This window comes from Neofelis nebulosa, chromosome X (genome assembly GCF_028018385.1).
Source record: "Neofelis nebulosa isolate mNeoNeb1 chromosome X, mNeoNeb1.pri, whole genome shotgun sequence".
Taxonomy (NCBI): domain Eukaryota; kingdom Metazoa; phylum Chordata; class Mammalia; order Carnivora; family Felidae; genus Neofelis; species Neofelis nebulosa.
In genome coordinates, this window is record NC_080800.1 from 18,562,781 (window position 1) to 18,581,911 (window position 19,131).

The 19,131-nt window shown below is 40.6% G+C and overlaps 1 protein-coding gene across 3 annotated transcripts in view; it reads left to right on the top strand.

The window, feature by feature from the left end:
- The window catches only part of PHEX (phosphate regulating endopeptidase X-linked), a 237,425-nt gene extending 222,745 nt beyond the window's left edge, over nt 1-14,680 (top strand). For all 3 annotated transcript variants that reach the window (XM_058714607.1, XM_058714609.1, XM_058714608.1), the window contains 4 exons: nt 2,540-2,605; nt 3,604-3,708; nt 8,726-8,802; nt 11,352-14,680. In XM_058714607.1, coding sequence (XP_058570590.1) covers nt 2,540-2,605; nt 3,604-3,708; nt 8,726-8,802; nt 11,352-11,454 — 351 coding nt within the window. In that variant the 3' untranslated portion in view covers nt 11,455-14,680. The remainder of the gene's footprint in view (nt 1-2,539; nt 2,606-3,603; nt 3,709-8,725; nt 8,803-11,351) is intronic.
- Nucleotides 14,681-19,131: the final 4,451 nt, after the last annotated feature.

Sequence of the window (19,131 nt, forward strand, 5' to 3'; positions counted from 1 at the left end):
ATCTCTATCCCAGAGGAGAGGGGGCAGCTTCCTTTGTGGGTATAAAGGGCCACAGTTTATTTTCTGGCTCCATTTATGGATGCTGGTCTTCCATGCCTGAGTCCATTGCAGTGAACTGGGGAGTGCTCCAGGGGAGTGCCACAGAAGCAGACTATTCCCAGCTGGTGAGAGGCCAACCTAGGGCCATATGGTCTACGGAGGTGGTCTAGAGTGAGGGGGAGGAGCCAGAGGGGTGAGGCCACTCCTCAAACCTCCAATTTTGATAAAGCTTAGAGAAACAACGAAGGAAATTAAATATGGGCATGAGTAGGTATAAGCAGATGCAATGGAATCAAGAGCAGTTGAGATTTGAGAAGGTAGCATGTTAGGAGGCAAAAACTCTAGACACAGACTTTTTGGGTTTGAATCCCCGTGAAATGTGGGCAGTTGATTTAATCACTCTGTTTTAGGTTAGGTCCTCCAGAAACAAAGCCCAAGAAGGGGTTTCTTAGGTAAGGGATTTATTTAGGAAGTAGTTTCAGGAGAGACCTGTATGAGGGTAAGGAAAACCTGTTGGTTTCAGGAGTTTAGCCTCAGCCTGATCCAGGTTCTGGAGCATGAATCACACCATAGGAATTGTTCAGCCGGGGGTTAGGGGGCTAGGCAGTTCTAACTGCTCATCAGTCAGTTACTGAGAGTTGGGGTATCCCCTCCCAGGAATCTTCAGGTGTGGTGAGTCCCCTAAGCTAAGCTTAATCTTTCTGAGCTGGTAGCAGTTGAGAAATGGGTGTACAGTCCTGATGGAAAAGGGGATCTAGTGTGACACCAACGACATCTGCAACAACGACATCTGTAGACATCTGCTACACACTCTGTTCTTTCCTTATTTGTTAAACAAGGGTGGTGGTAACAGCACTTAATTTGTAAGATTGTTGTCAAAGAAGAATATATGTGAAGCCAGAGTGGGAACTTAGAGGACTGAAGCTAGGAGAGTCCTGGGTGATTACAGAAATTAATGCTCTCCGAAGATTGGTTTTTATCCATTGGTATTGCTTGATACCTGGGTGCTTGGGCTAGCCTGAAAGTAAAGAATGGGTAGGACCCATGGCTTTCAAGTTTACAGCAGGGTGTATTCATTTCCTGTTGCTGCTATCACACATCACCACAAACTTAATGGCTTGAAACAACACAAACACTTTTGCAGTCCTCGATGTCCCGCTCAGGTCTCAGTGAGCTGAAATCAGGGTGACACAGAGCTGTTTTCCTTTCTAGCTGCTCTGGGGGAGAGTCTGTTTCCTTGGTGTTTCTTGCTTTTAGAGGCTGGCCACATTCCTTCACTCATGGTGCCTTTCTTCTAAACCAGCAGTAGCTGGTCACATCTCACATTGCATCACTCCTCCCGTTTCCTCTATCTATATGGACCCTTGTAGTTACATTAGACCCACCTGGATAATGCAGGCTAATTCTCCAGATCCTTTACTTAATCATATTTTACAATTTCCTTTTGCCACAAAAGATAACATTTTCACAGGCTCCAGGAAATTAGGACATAGACGTCTTTGGTAGGGGAGAGGGGGGATTATTCTGCCTCTTAGGCAGGGATTGACAACCTTGGTCTGCAGAGGGCCAGGCAGTAAGTGATTTAGGTTTTGTGGGCCATAGGTCTCTTTTGCAACTACTTAACTAGGCCACTGTAGCAAGGGGAGTGCCCCAGACCCTATGGACACAAATGGGCGTGGCTGTGTTCCCATAAACCTGAATGAAGGACACTGAATTTGAATTTCATCTAATTTTCATATGCCACAAAATATTCCCCTTCTTTGGATTTTTTTTCCCCTATGCACTGAGAATTGTAAAATCCAGTTTTACCTCACAGCCTGTACAAAAATGAGCGGCAGGTTAGATTCTGGCTTGTGGGCTGTGTTGGTTTGGAATGTTTTTTTTATCCTAACCTATTTAGGGATTTAAGAAACAATCTTCAAATGTTTGGAGGAATTTCTTCCCCGTGCTTGGCTGCTTATCATACATATTGCAAACCTTGACCTTGTGGAATGTGTTACTTCTGTTTGATTTTTGTCCCCCATGAGAACTACCCTCCTTTTAATTTTTCATGGAAGTTGCTGAAGGGAAAATGGTGATGGTTGGTCTTGAAGTTTTGTTCCTTTGTGGATGGTAAATTTTTGGAAACAGAAGCACACTGAAAAGACTCAAATTATATGAATTAATCAGAGAAAGTCATTTGTGTATTGACATTTCAACTTTTTCTCCATTAAACCCGAGTCACTCAGAGTATTGTTAACATTTTATTGGAGCTGGCTAAATTGGTAAGATACAGAGGTGGGGGAGAAAGAAATGCGTAGCATAATAAATAGAAATTAGTGTATTCAGGAGCACCTTGCTGGAGTTCGTTTGCCATCTCACAATATATTATGACTACCCTATGATTTATTGAATGTAATTTTCTCTGGAAAATATGGCACTTTTTCTTGGTATCATATTTATGCCTTCTGCTGAATGATAGTTGGCTGTGAAACACTCTTTTTTTTTTTCTTTTTGTTAGGTGAAGGGGAAGAGGACCCTGGGAGAAAATATTGCTGATAATGGAGGTCTGCGGGAAGCTTTTAGGGTATGCACTGCAACATATTTGCTGTGATTTTTAAAATGAAACTATGGAACGCCATGTGGGTGCACCTCAATTTACACTCCAGACATATTCTTGAGGAGTTAGATTTCTGTAATTTCTGTAAATAGAATTATATTTCCACATTGACTCTGTCATACTCTATTATATGAATAGAGCTGCATTTCTTTTTTTCTTTCTTTACGGGATATAGAGTCACCCTAAAGAATAATATTTGTTGTGAAGAATCATGTATTTAAAGGATGATTTTCAGCAAATGCATTCACAATAATATCAAAGCACGTTCCAGAAATCTCCTCAGGGCTATGTTCATATGAGTTTTCCTTGAGTACCCGGTCTCTATAGCCCATCTTGCAATTTTCTCTTAAAATACCAAGCTTCTAAATGATGGCCAGAGGCTAGTGGTTCTCATATAGTTGGCCAGTAACAGTCCATAATAAGGTTTTCATCATCCACTGGTCTTTGCTTAAATAAGAAGCATTAAGGATGATGTGGAAAGATTTTCATAAAGGTAAATGCATTTAATGTAAAGACCAGGCTGTTATTCTCAGGTTACATCCTTCCTGTATTCTAATTAAAATATATTTTATAAAGTGATGGTGATTGCAGGTGATAGTTTTCCCTTTTACTTGGAAAAATAAAAATTTGGCCCCAATATGTTGACCCCAACATTTATTTCCAAAGTCCTTGCCATTGTGTTAGAGAAAGAATAGCTTTTTGTGGGGGAGGAGGTATTGAACGTGTGAATGCTTTGGCCCAGCTTCTCTGTATCTGTTGAGTATCAGGTCTTTTAGCCGGTGAATCTGCCTCACTGTTAAGCAATACGACATTGATTTGCATTTCCAGAGGTTGGTGTTGTTAAAGGAAAACTTTACAGGATGCATTTTGCACATGGTGGAGGATATATTGAGTATCTCTGCACTGGATGAAACAAGAGAAGAGCCACCATTGCAGAGGATCATCCATTCTACTTCTCTCTCCAGGCTTACCGGAAATGGATAAATGACAAGAGGCAGGGACTTGAGGAGCCTCTCCTACCAGGCATCACATTCACCAACAACCAGCTCTTCTTCCTGAGTTATGCTCATGTGAGTAGGCCAAGGAAGGGGCATCAGAGGTGAAATGTGAGACTTTGGCTTGCTCCCATGGTGAAAGGTTTGGAACGAAAGTTGAATGGCATAACTTTGATTTGAGCTGAAATTTTATCTTGCTGCTTATTTCTGGGACAAATTTCATCTTCTTAATATTCTGGGGGACATAATTAATCAACTGATTGAGTCAGGGTATTTTGGTATTGTTTATCAACTGGGTTACCAGCCCTGTGGTAACCACTTGTCATTTCTTTAATATATCCTGACTTCTTAAAGTATGCACTACTTCCTATAACCTTTTCTGGTGATTGGCTTTCATGGCCCTGCCCTCTGCTCTGTTTCTCCTGTTCCTTTGCCTCATGGGCTGATGGTATCCCACCTGTCTCAACCTGCGGGGGACCCTCAAGGCTGTGTTTCCCGTGGTCACAAGAGTCAGAAGAGTACGTGAAGGCTGATAGAGCTGAAAACAACAATAGAAGCTTATGTCACAAGTGTGTAGGCCTCATTTTCAAAGAAGACAGAGATGGGTTGATGAAGGTTCTGATGCATGGCTTCACAGTGGGCAATGTAGATCTGTATGCTCAAAACTAGACCAAAGTTGTTAACAGCACAACCTTCTTTTCTTCATTCTTTGCATTGGTTCCTCAGTAAGCTGATTCATTCCACAGCTGCTTTGATTTTCCTTCTATGGCTTTTCTTCCTTTTTGATTTTCTCAGCTTCTTTGGCTGACTCTGGCTAAAGGATTCTTACCTTTCTGGGATCTTTTATTTCTTTTTTTTTTAATGCTAATTTATTTTTAAGACAGAGAGCTGGGGAGGGGCAGAGAGAGAGGGAGGCATATGATCTAAAGTGGGCTCTGCACTGTGACAGCCACAAACCTGATGTGGGGCTTGAATTCACGAACCGTGAGATCATGACCTGAGCCAAAGTCAGATGCTCAACTGACTGAGCCACCTAGGTGCCCACAGGATCTTTTATTTCTTAAAGCTGACATGACAACACTAAATAATCATTTATCGACATGACATCGGTAAAACTGGAGTCACTAAAATGACTTTCCTTTTTAGTTTTCCCATTGCTGTCAATACACCCCAAGTCTCTGGGTCTTCCTGGTTAGAAAATGTAGATTCTTTGGTCTTACTTGATTTGTCTATCCTCGTTTTTATGACATGGGTCCCCAAAGCTGGATGTTTCATCGTTTTAACTCCTCTTCAGATTGAACCTCTTTTTCCCTATTAGCCTGTCTCATCATCTGTAGAGTAAGCCTTGATCTCTTCAACTCTGGATTATCCCAACAGCCTTATGGCATGTTTTTCCAACTTTGGCATCTTTCCACCACTGTCTGTCTTACATGACCCTGGAATACTACTTTGATTTCATTACGGACCTGCTGAAGGAACTGCAGTGGCTCCCAAGTGCCTGCCACATCAAGACCAAACACGTCCAGCTGGCTTTCATAGTTCTGTTCAGTCTTACTCAACTGTACCCAACCAGTTCTGAGTTCCTGCAACTCTCCTAGACTCACCCTTAGCCAGGCAGGTGTCCTCACTTCCAACCCACACTGTTATGCCAATTACTGACTGTGTGGCTTTGCTTTTGATTTTCCTTCTATAGGGGCGCCTGGGTGGCTCAGTCGGTTAAGCGTCCGACTTCGGCTCAGGTCATGATCTCGCGGTCCGCGGGTTCGTGCCCCGCGTCGGGCTCTGGGCTGATGGCTCAGAGCCTGGAGCCTGCTTCCGATTCTGTGTTTCCCTCTCTCTCTGCCCCTCCCCCGTTCATGCTGTGTCTCTCTCTGTCTGAAAAATAAATAAACGTTAAAAAAAAATTAAATGATTTTCCTTCTATGATGTGACCCTCTTTTTTTTTTTAATTTTTTTTTCAACGTTTTTTATTTATTTTTGGGACAGAGAGAGACAGAGCATGAACGGGGGAGGGGCAGAGAGAGAGGGAGACACAGAATCGGAAACAGGCTCCAGGCTCCGAGCCATCAGCCCAGAGCCTGACGCGGGGCTCGAACTCACGGACCGCGAGATCGTGACCTGGCTGAAGTCGGACGCTTAACCGACTGCGCCACCCAGGCGCCCCTGATGTGACCCTCTTCATACTCCTCCCCCTGAGATTATTCAGTCTCATCTTTATTGTTCAGGATCCACGTCGAGTTCCACCTCCTCCAAATTTTCCACAGACTTCCCTAGGACTCCAGTACTCTCTCTCTCTCTTTTTTGAATCTCCAACTCCTTTACATTACATTCCCTTCATTACTATGCAGTTGAGTCCTTAATTGTTCTCAAACTGTTGAAGACTTTTAGTTTTATATCCATAGCTAATCTTCTGGATCCTTATATTTCCTTGAAAAAAACCTTTTTTTGAGAGAGAGACAGAGCATGAGTGGGGCAGGGGCAGAGAGGGAGACACAGAATCCAAAGCAGGCTCCAGGCTGTTAGCACAGAGCCTGACGCAGGGCTTGAACCCACGAACTGGAGATCATGACCTGAGCTAAAGTCAGACACTTAAGCGACTGAGCCACCCAGGGACCCCTGGATCCTTATATTTCTTATGTATCTCCATAGCACCCAACAAAGATGCTGGGTATGTTGAAGATGCTTGACATTTTTAGATGAATTGTTTATAAAAGGTAAGACTAAGTAGCAGTTCCATTAAAGAGACTTTTTTGGGGTCAGTGCTGGGTCAGATATCTCAAATAAGCATACACAGTGTAGTTAGAAATTTCTAGAGCAGGGGTTGGCAAACTTTGACCCATGGGCCAATTATGGCCTGCTGTCCATTTTTATAAAAACTGTTTTATTAGAAAAGAGCCATGCTCTTTCCTTTATGTGTTGTGGGTGGCTGGTTTTATGCTACTGTGGCCGAACTGAGTAGTTGAAGCAGAGACCTTATGGTCTGCAAGGCCTAAACCATTTAATGTCTGCCCTTTTACAGAAAAAAGTTTGCTGACCTTTGATCTCGAGGACACAGTACAGTGTCCATTGGTTCTTACTTACTTAAAGTCCATCTTAGTTACATCCTAGTCCACAATATCTTTTTGGATGTAAGGTAAACCAACTGGTAGCAATATTATCTTCATAATTTTGAAATGTCTTCAAATAAAATTCCAAAGCATATCTGATTTATTTTAAACGAAAGAGATTTAGGGAAAAATGGAAAGCTACTTTATGTTACTATCTTGGAGGTATTCCTACTGACAGAAGGAGGAGATTTTCAGCCTTTGCACATTGGAATAAGTCTGCTTATAGGGAGTAAAGTTATTTTCCCTCCTGAGAAGATACTTGGAAAACAGTAACAACCGTAATGTGTTTTCAGAAGCCTCTTAAATGATTTATGAAGCAAAGACAATACTATAACAATGCTGTATAATAATGTAAGAATATAAAAAGAAACAGAACAAGAAAAAATGAGGTAATAGAGAATGCCAGAAACAACTTCATCTCAACTAACTTCTGAGGAAATTAAGGAATCACATTACAAAAGCATCTTCACAGTCATGTTCAGATGGTTTATCTTCATCAAAAGCAATAGCATCATATCACCTTTCCTGCTTCCTGTATCCTTGTACTTTCTGTGACCTGTTAATTCTTTTCTTAGACATTCTCCTTATCTTTCTACTTTTCTTCATTCCTGTTTCTACTTACTTAGTGGCCACTCATTGGGAACCTTCCTGAGGCCCATAAATACTCTTGGAACTAGTCTCTAATTTCCTCCTCCTGCTATGCACCCCTACCAGATAATTCTTTTACAGATATGATTTTGTCATTTTCCTGCTCACAAACAGTGTTTAAATACAGTTTAAACCCTTGGCCTGTTGCTCAAGACTTCAGAAATCCGGCACCATCCTCTCTCCCTGCTGGCCTCCCACTGCTGCCCGTTATCCACCATACATTATCCCTGCTCAATGTCTCGCTTTTTCTTTTCCCTCAAATATGTCTTTGCTTCCATTTTCTCCTGCACTTAGAATTCCCCGCATCATTTCATGTCTCCTAGTTCTTTTCATACTTCAAGACTATATCATGTTTCCAGACAAACTTCAAGTCAGGATTAAGTAGGTTATGGTGCAGGAACAAACAGTACAAAGACACTTTCTTTTGTGTTCCTGCTCCACGTCCCACGTGAAAGTGGGGGTTCAAAGTGGGACTCTGCTCGTAGTAATTACTCAAGGACCAGGGTTTTGGAATCTTTATCTCAACACACGCTCACATGTTCAGCATCGGAGTAGGAAAGAGAGATGAGGAAATGTCCACTGGATCTTAATGAAGCATCTTAAATTATTCTTAAGACTCTTAAAAACTTGTGCTGGGTTTTTAAAGCTTCTACAAGGATGTGACATCTGTCACCTCTGCTTGCATGTGGTTGGTCAGAGCAAGTCACATTAGCTTTGCCTAACTTCAAAGTTCATGGAGAAATCTCCTCCTATCTGAGGCCCTGACTAGGGGTAAGGCAAGCAACGCACTTAGGGTGCAAAATACTAACTTCTCATGACCATACTCAATAAGGGATGATTGATTGATTTTTTTTTTTCCTGTTTGAATGAGTATGGTGGAATTTGATAAGGGCTATTCCAAGCATTATATTATTTGAGTTAATACATTGGTTGATTTCTAGGCTTATACACTATTCTCTTGATTTAAGAAATTTCGGATTTCTTCGGATCCTCTGTCCCCCCTCTCTCTGTCCCACTCCTGCTTGTGCGCTCTCTCTCTCTCTCTCTCTCTCTCTCTCTCTCTCAAAAAAAAAAAGATAAATAAACAGTAAAGAGATTTGTCTAGAAACCCTCCTAATTTACTCAAGTTGTGGAGTTATGCGCAACAATCAAACCTTCTACTCTGGGGATTAGAATAATGGATGTTACTCCTGATGAAGGTTTTATCTGATCTCCTAAAACTGTTTGTCATCCACTGAGTCTAAAATTACTTTTCAGTATAATTTGGAGCAGTTAAGGCAGTAGGCAATGTGTAATTGGAATGGAAACATAATTACTGGGATTCTCTTCTCTTTTAGGTGAGGTGCAATTCCTATAGACCAGAAGCTGCCCGAGAACAAGTCCAAATTGGTGCTCACAGTCCCCCTCAGTTTAGGTAAATGGGCAAATCAATGGTCCTAATTTTTAACTGTGCGTCTCCCACCTCCTCCCCAACTCAGCCATCCCAGTGCTGTACCACATAGGAGATCTGAACAAAAGCCCTTATTGTGAACAGCGATATCTCCATTTTGCAGACAGGAATATCTGGCCAAACAGAACTGAGCATCTTTTCTTTCATTAATAGGAAGCTAGTTTAGTCAGAATACTTTCAAAAAAAATTTCTGTAGTAGGCATTTACTCATACCTCTAGTCTAGTGCTGTATCGAGATCTGTGAGATAGTACAAGACTCCAAAGATAATTTAGAATCCAATTCATAGCTTTAGTATTAATTCCCATTTGTTACCTTCCAGGTTTTGAAAGGTACCAATCCACGGGTGCCAAAAGCACCATGGGTGCTCAGTAAACTGGAATATTTGACTTATCCAGCCCCCTACTTTTTTTTGTCTGGGCCAGAAAATGTCTTTCTCCTTAGGCAAGGATGAGAGTTTATGTGCCTTAAAACACGTAGAGCTCTGGTTTATTTTGTGTCCTAGGATATCCTATTTAATGCCTCTTGTTCTTTCATGCAGTCAACCGGCAGACATGAATGAATGCCCACTTTCTGAATAGCTCTGAACACAAAAGAGGATGTATGGTGATATTTAGCTATTAGAATTCATATCTAAAGTCAAAGCTCTACATTTTGGCTTTTAGTTTGAATCATTTTTTGAAAACAATTACTTCACGTGAAGGGAAGAGGATTATGAATTACAATCTTATTTGTCAGAATGTACAAAAAATAATAAGAAAAAATAAAATTAAAGTTAGTATACTTACCCTGTGCTAAGTTTCTTGCACAGTTTGAGGGAGCTTTTCTGTAGTTGGGGTCAGAGAATTATAATGGGAAACCCAAGAAACCATAATAATTTTTATTGAGTCTTTGCCTAGAACACGTTATATATCTGGATATCTTTGCTTGATGTTTAAGTGACTCCATCAGCACAGTGCAGGAAAATTGCCTAAAATTTCTCCTGTATTTGAAAATCTTATTCCTAAAAGTTTGCTTTAGAAATGTTTCAGGAATTGACTATAAATTACCCAGTAGCATAAAAATCTAATCACTGTATTAGAAATTCTCCCCCACTGGGCTAAACTGTCAAAAATGCTGACACTCTGTAATGGACTAAAATATTCTCCCACTGGCGAATGGTACAAAGGAAGCCACACAGTAGATTAATTACTTAACAGATAAGATTGTAGAAACTAATTTCCTTTTAGTAACTAGTTGCTGGTAACATTGGATTTTAGCTGATAATTTGCAGAGTATACTTACTAATTATCAGCTAAATTCTCTTTTTAACATTTGCCCAGGGTGAATCACACTATGAAATATGCATTCCTACCCATACATCCCAGCTAAAACAAGAAGTTTGGATACAGGCCAATATATTCATTCAAATGCCCATAGGTAACAAAGTCATTAGGGAAGAAATAGTTAATAACTGAGAAAGCTGAGTCTCTAGTCAACCCTTTGAACATGCAGTTGAGTAAGAAATAGATGAGGGGGCAGTTTTTGCTGGCTTGTTAGTGATGTCTGAGGTAACTATAGATTTTGAGTACAGCAGAAATCACACGATGGAAATACCTCTGCCGTAAGGCAGTTAAAATGAAAGTGCTGAGTAGGAATCCACAGTCTTTACTGCAGTCAGAGAACTTGCAAGAACACCAGATTTTGGAACTAACTTCAGTAAGACATTACTCATCACTAACAGTTAGACACCGTTCATTGGTTTGTTACCTCGACCAGATTCTAGGTAAATATGAACCTTCAAACATAATAGGAATTAAGGAAAGCATTTTTGTAGATTGAATGAAGTCTTTAAAGATAGTTTATAGATAGTAAGAGCATGGATGAATCTTGCAGACATAATATTGAGTGAAAGAAGTCAGGAACAAAAGAGTGCATATTGTGTGATTCCATTCATATGAAGTTCAAAAACAAGCAAAACAAATCTGTGGTGACAGAGGTCAGACTAGTAGTTTTCCTTGGAGGTTCTACTTGTAGGGCACACAGTGGAGCCTTCTAGGTGCTGGAAATACTCTGGGTGGTAGTAACATGGGTATATATACGTGAACAAAATTGATAAGCTTTACATTTTACTTTGTATTAGTTATACCTTCCATAAAAAGTGGGAAAAAATAGAAAATCTAAGTATTTCTGGTACATCCTTAAATTTCTAGGAGTCTATAAATTTATAGGGCTATACAGTTGTATGTATATACAATTTATAGGAATTGCAAACCCTACAGTTTATAGAAATTTGAGGGTATTGGGAAGATTCGTAAGAGCATGTGCCTGGCATTAAGGAGGTAATGGTTCTAGCCTCAGCTCTGTTAATTTCTTTGGAATTTTACTTCTCCATTTGGGGCTTCATTTGTCTCTCCCATAAACAGCTGAGATGAATGCAACATCCCTGAGAGCAGTATGGCTGCTGCAGTTGTACCCAGAACCTACTGATATGGAAGAAGTGAATAACATGGACTGTGTGACATATCTTTTCCAGGGTCAATGGTGCAATTAGCAACTTTGAAGAGTTCCAGAAAGCCTTTAACTGTCCATCCAATTCCACGATGAACAGAGGCGTGGACTCCTGCCGACTCTGGTAGCCAGGCCGCTGGTGTAGGCCATCCTGGGAGCCGTGTAGCGCCAGGAGGGGCCACACCGAACACTCATCGCCACCGCTTTTGGCCTCTGTTCCCCTGAGGACTCCTATTTTTAATGCATCTTCATTATTTGTGTGCTGCTTGGATGTGAACAGTATTCAAATTGTAGGGCTTAAAAAAAGGGAATAGAAGAAGTGAACCAAGTATGTTTCTTTAGAAAACCAAACCAAAAAATAAAATAAAATAAATCCCTAGGCTACTTTTGTTAAAATATTATCTGCTGAATTGTCGCTTTTGTCCATTTTAGTGTAAACAGCTAAGTGGTACACACTATTTTAATCTACAGGTTTGCAGAGAGCCTAAGTAGAATGTATCCAGAAAAGAAATTCAGTCTATGCATTTTGTACCCCTCCATGATGAGGACATGTTCCTGGATACCTGGTCGGTCTTACTGCTCTGTAGAATGCAGTACTAGATTTTATGTATTATCATTCATAGCATTTATTTACTCTATGGTAGTTAGGTTAGAAATATGTTGGAGCTTCATTTTACAATTTTTGATGAAATTTTTGCCTTCATCTTTGAGGTCTGTTGGGTTGCAAATGCCTCACAGCTTCTGTCTGACGTAGCTGATTGCCCTGTTCAACTCGGCATGAACAGAGCTGGCCAAAAGGCTACTTGAGAAAGGGTTTCAGTTTCTCAAATAGAAAAAAGAAAAACAGATGTGTTTTTAAGGCCCAGAAGAAGTCAAAACTCCTACTCACTAGGAGATGAAATCTCCAAAATTGGATCTATTCTGCCCAAACCTCAGTGATTATGTCTGTGTGCTGGGCACTTCTTCAGTCCAATTCCTGTTTATCTTGTTACCCTCATATATGTGCATTCTTCTGTTTCTGAAATGAGCAGGCACTGAGAAAATGATTTTCTAATTCTCCAGTAAGAATGTATGGCTTCCATTCCCCCTTTAGGCGACCAGATACCACTTCTCTTTTGGCTCAGTTAACATGACCTCTCTTTGAAAAAAGCGTTTTGAAAAATTTCTTGATTGGAGACATTTTAAACTCTATTGATTGATTTAAAAATTCCTCACATGTCCAAAGGAAGATAATTTTTTCTGTTCAAGTCTTCTAAAGAGTCTGTAAGGAAGAGCAGTGCTGGGTTTTTGAGCCTCAGAACTTTATCCTTTCCGGTGAACCCCTCCATGTCTTATTAGCGTGTGTAGGGGAAAATCTTAATGGCCTTACAGTGGTTACCTGGCATTTCCAGTTTCTTAAAATAGCCATCCTCCCCTTACATTATTCATTGTGTATGTGGTTTGGCGTTAAGTAGGCCAATAGGAAAAATTTCAGAAGCAAAACGACAAACTCAGACTAACCGTAGGAGACCATTTTGCATCCCTGTGATTTGTTTTCCTTCTTCTTCTTTTTTTTTTTTTAAATGTACGTGTGTGCCATGTCCTTTTGTAAACATGGGAACTTCCAAAGGGACAAAAATGCAGGGGCACCACCATGAGGAAAACAATTACCTGTGTTGTTAGTCAGAGGACAGTGATATTCCCCTTGATTTGCTCCTCTCTAAATGAATAAACTTTGGAAGGGCAGCTACCTTTTCCTCCTCTTAACCAAGGCTTAATGTGACCTTAATGTGACTTATTTTTAAAAAACAAGTGCTGTTAGGTTAGGGGTGCTGGAATTGTACAGGCGTTTTCTCTGGAGGAGCCATTCTGATTTGCTTTAGACATACAAGATACTCCTTGTTTTATCCCTCTCCTTGGACATTTAGAAGCCACCGAGGTTTGTTATGCTGGTATGAATAGCATTTTCCTTCTAGATTTCTCTTTTTAAACTCCCAATAAACACATTTCTGCAGGTCAGAGAAAGTGACTAGAATTATGACTTTGGAAGTGGGAATCATGCAGTCAGTTGTCAGTTGAGGAAGACTAGTTAGTGATCGGTTTGGGCCCTATAGTTTCTAAATGATGTGGCTACTTTGTCCTGATTAACTTTATGTGCTGTAACTCAGTTATACTGAAAGTTGTAGATACGAGGGCCATTATTAAAACAAGATAAACCCAAAGCAGGAGTACCAAGTCATCGCTACAAGCTACAACAGTTTTCTGGTAGGATTGGATTTCCACATACATGCTCAAGTTTAAATTTTCGATTATACTCTTGTTACTTCTCTTCAATACAGGTTGCTAAAGGAAGCAGACACTGATTAAGTCCTAGAGGGAAGAAGGGAAAACCCACCTGGAAAGAAAGGTAAAAAAAATTAAAGTAGGGAGAAGTTGGCCTCAGAATGTGATTAGGAAGAGAAGACAGGATTTGGGCAATCCTTGCTAAGCATATCCATTGGAGTCGAGCCATCAAGTTTTACAAAAATAATTATGGTAAATTAAAAGGAAATTAGATATTGGATCACATACTAGGACTGCCATAACAGACTTTCCTGATTCATATACCAGATGTTCTACCAGTGAACTATTGTCTGTGTGTTGGAAGGAGTTTTGGGAAATTCTCCCAGATTAGTCGAGGATTTTGTGTAAATAAAGTGGTATTTGAGCTTATCACCATTGCCTAAAGTTTGTTGAGCTTTTCACCAACCATACAGCATTGGCCTCCTATTTCCATTTTTTCCTTTTATGAGACAGACTTGGACATGACTAATGCAAGCTCGGATTCGTAAATTATCCTGAAGTTTATTCAGTGCCTTTCCTCAATGGAGCTGAAAGCATAGCACATAAATTTTATCTTATTTAGCCCTGGAGCATCGCTAAGAAGCAACAAGGAATGCCGGCTTGCTGCACAGGTTATGCTCGTGCCAGGGAAGTGGAGAGAGGTTTGAAATTGCTTGTCAAGTATCCCAGGATCAGGAAAGGCAGAGTCTTTGCTCTTTGGGCAGCTGACCTCTGCATTAACCTTCATCCCTTAGATGACCTCATTTCTAAATACATTTATTCTCTCAGTATTTGTGCAGTCACTTAGCATTTGATGGGGCTTCTTCCTTGATATTTCTAACATAATGTTTCAATTGCATATTAAGCTAATGAAGAATACATGATTGTTTCATCAGCAACATTTTCCTCACCCGTGGCAGTGCCCCCGCTGGTTTGAAGGAAGGTATTCTTGGATTATGCATTTTATATCTAAATGGTCATTGTATTTTCTTCTCTGACTTGTAAAACAATGTGAACGATCATTTTAAGGACAATAAAAAGTTGAAGATTTTCTGTTTCCTCTATTTTTTTTAAAAAAAACTTATAATCTATTGTATCTGTTAACATACTCAGTTGTGTTTTAGACAATACTATTTGCCCCAAAAGTATGCAAAGTGCTCTAGTAGACTACGTTTCTTGGTCTAGGAAAGTGGGATTTGAATGCAAGTAACTTTGTAGACACTGAGAGATTTACGAGGTGGTCGTTGTATTTTCTTTTTGAATATAAGCCAGCAGATGTGGTTTATTGCTTATGCAATAATATTTCCATTGAGGAAAGGAGAGGCTTCTGAGGGAACGATCAACCATGATAGGACTGATCTTACTAAAGTGATGATGCACATTACAGTTGCCATCAGACCAGAGTCTGTATGTGCTATCACCTGTCACTCAGCACACCATAAGTGAACACTGGTTTTGTTTAAATCACACAACTAGCTGTATTTAGGCAGATGATATGCTGTCCCTAGCCTCGCTGAACAGTCTGGTCTTACATGGGAGACAGGTGTGTACACTGTTAGAATCACCCTGCTTTGTGACAAGTGTGGTGATATTCAAGGACATTAGGTTCTGGTTTGGTGCACAGAGAAGGAATTGCTCAACTCTCCTCTGGTGGATGCTGTCAGTGCTCTCTCTGCCCAAATCCCAGCAGCTCCCTTTTCCTGGGCACCCTAACGTCACCTTCAGTCTGCTTTTTTTTCTAAGTGGCTGTAGCTCTCCACGATAACTACCCTCATGCTACTGGATCCTCTTCGCCCCGTGCACGCCAGAGAACTGGCAATGCCTGGGATTTTATAGCTCCTGGCGACCTTTGGACAATGCAGGCCTGTCTGCTTTGCCTGAGTCCAGACAAATCCAGAGGCATATCATAGAATTCAGACTAACTTCTCTATCGGCACATATTTGAGGTTATGTTGGCAGTGCAAATAGAGCCCCCTGTTGATAATTTTAATCATCTTTCTGGCACTGATAGGTTCTAAGAAAAGTACTGGTTTGTAGTAGGTGTGCCATAGGGACTATGTACAGGAGAGAGCAGACAGGATACAGAGCTGGTGGGTAATAAGTGGCTGAGCATGGCCTGTTAGTGCCCCTCTTAGAGAGTTTACACTAGTTTCTGAGCTGACCCTCCAAATAAGAATTCTTGTGTATAGGGTAGTGGCGGAAGGAAAGATGCATAGAAGTGACAGTTTATGAGTTATCTCTGGAGCATGGACAGGAAGGAGAGGCTTTAGGGGAATGGAGGCAAAGAGTCTAGAATTTTTTGTGCTATGGTCTGTATGATAGATTTTATAAGATCCCTAACAAGTATTGAGTGTGATTCATTCGTTAGATATATAAGTGGACCTGATCAAAACTTGAAGGAGGCAAATGTTACCAATTAGGTTTAAGTTATTTGCATGTCCCTCAAGTTCAGTTCTTTTTCTTAAAAAAAAAATTTTTTTTTACATTTATTTATTTTTGAGAAACAGAGTGAGACAAAGCGTGAGCGGGGGAGGGGCAGAGAGAGAAGGAGACACAGAATCTGAAGCAGGCTCCAGGCTCTGAGCAAGCAGTCAGCACAGAGCCTGATGCGGGGCTCAAACCCACGAACTGCGAGATCATGACCTGAGCCGAAGTCGGACCCTCAACCGATTGAGCCACCCAGGTGCCCCCAGTTCTTTTTCTAATTAAGATCACACTTGCTGTTGAAACAGATTATCTTAATAACTTAAGCCAATTTAAGTTGATTTCCTGTTTTCGTCTCATACAGAATAGGTGTTGATGGTCATTGAGCCTCTCTCTTCCAGTTGGTGATTTAGGGACCTGGGTTCCTTCCATGTTGCGATTCAGCCATTTTCACCATGATTGAATGCATGTTGATCTTACAAGAAGCTGGTGGAGGAGAAGAGGCCATGGAAGATATTGACTGGAAGGTTTGGTCTGGTTCAGAAATTATCTGTGTCACTTCTGCTCATATTCCATTGGCTAGAGCTCAGTCATATGGCAAACCTAACTGCAGGGGAGTCTGGGACATATAGTCTAGCTGCACGTCCAGAAAGGAGAGGAAGTGGGTTTGGCTATCAGCTGTCAATCCCAGCCACATCCTCTAAAGTGAAATATGGGACAGTAACTTTGAGGTCTTCTGAATTTGGGGAAAGTGCTTTGGAGCAAACACAATGACAATTTTAAAATGCCATTGGTAGCCTGCAGTTTATTCTGTAGGAGTCCTTTTAATTAACAGCTTAATTGGATAATTTAATCCCCTTTAGAATTGGAGATAGCCAAATGAAAAGGAGGTACTCCCTGTGATCTGACAATACTGGGCTTTAATAAACACACCAAAGTGAGCTCGGAAATGAGTACCACAAAAGCATTACCATAATTTGTGATCAGTGAAAGAGAACCTGATCTATAATTTTAATGATTTCTAAATGGTTTAGATGCATGTTTCATTTGAATGTGTATTTTGTTTTGTTAATTGCCTCAATTAGGCAGATAACTGAATATAAGATTCTGTGGTTATGCCATACATATACAATATGTTCTAACCTTTTAAAATATATCTCATTGAGGCAGTAAATAAAATATCCTATGAAATATTGTGCTATATCTTTTAGTATTTTTAGAGAATTGATATGAAAGTTGTTTTTAACTTCTCCATTATGAGATAAGAAATTACTCATCATATTCTTGTTTTTGTTTTCTCCACTTGAAAGATAAATTGATGCTCAGAGTCCAAGAAACAAAGATGAGCGTCCAGGTACAAGCCATAGAAGTACTGTGTGAATTAATTCTGGCTTGAGACTCCATTTTATGGAGGAAGAAGAACTAAACGATTAAGTTTAAATCCCCAATGTAAAAGCTACCTAAAATATTAAGTATCATTTATGCTGGCAGTTGGGCTGAAATGTCTGCAAATGTACTATGCAAGAATACACGTATAGTTTACCATTTAGGCATATGCTGTCAATTTCCAAATTGATTTAGAAGTCAGTGGTATCAGTAGCTTGGTTATTGTCACACAGCCCTCCCACCCCTTTGACATTGATGAATGAAAAATAAGCCCAGAGCAAATTTATTTTACAATTGACCAGATTTTTAAAATGTTTGTTTATTTTTTACAGACAGAATGTGAGTGGTGGAGGGGCAGAGAGAGTGGGAGACACAGAATTCGAAACAGGTTCCAGGCTCCGAGCTGTCAGCATGGAGCCTGATGTGGGGCTCGAACCCATGAACCGTGAGATCATGACCTGAGCTGAAGTTGGATGCTTAACCGACTGAGCCACCCAGGTGCCCCTAAAATTGACCAGATTTTCAACTGACATTTATAAGTGATTTTTTTTTTTTTGGCCTCTTGACGATTGTAATGAAAATGGCTTCTATTTCTTGAGACTCACCCTCTCCCAGGCACTCTGGTAGAGTCTGAGGTGCATCACAGCCAATCCTCACGTCCCTCTTGTGAAGACTTGTTACTGTTTCTACTTCACAGGTGAGGAATACTTGCATTAGTCACCAAGACCACATTAGCAATTAGAGGAGCCAGGAATGCAGTCAATTTTGTCTGACTTCCAGGCGCATTCTCTGATGCTGTCCGGGGCATATGGAACAGTGTTCACAAACATGATTTTGACTTGTGACATACTGAAGAATGCAGATTATGTTCCAGAGTCATCTGTTAGAAAATAACATGAAGGAAGGAGTCACTTTACGGGTATTTGTACTTGATGGTAGTTCCATCTGGAGTCCTCCAGAAAGCTCTCTACAATCTGCTCTTCACTGATAATGCTAGCTGCCATTCACTGAGCATGTACCATGTGCCAGGCATGCACTAAATGCTTTATTTATCTTTATTGTCTTTAAAATTTTTTTTTTTTTGCTTATTTTGAGAGAGACCGAGGGCAAGTGGGGGAGGGACAAAAAGAGAGGGAGAGAGAAAGAATCCCAAGCAGGCTCCGAGCTGTCAGTATGGAGCCCCTTTTGGGGCTCAAACCCACAAACTGTGAGATTGTGCCCTGAGGTGAAACCAAGAGTCGGACACTTAACCGACTGAGCCACGCAGACACCCCTATTTATTTTTATTTACTAATCATTGCAATCATTCCAATACCTACTATCCCCATTTTATAGGTAAGGGAACTGAGAAGTTAATGACTTAGCCATGATTGTATTCAGCTAGCAAGCAGCAAGGCCAGATTTGAATCCAATTTTATCCCCAAGTACTCCCTTAGGCAGACATCTAGCTTTGATGACCTGAAGCCCTGGATTTCTGGGCTGAGATATCCCCTCATTTCAGTTGGTAGACTTCCCCTAAATTTACCTGTGTTCAGTCCTGTGACTGCCTGGGCCCTGTCTGTTCAGTCTTCCAAAACCAGAATGTCCACTGGTCGCTATTTCCAGAGAACAAAACCTTTGTGACCCTGCCTGTGGGTATTTGAGGGCGTGTGACTTCAGCTACAGACTTTCACCCTGTTTTTAACACTATCATG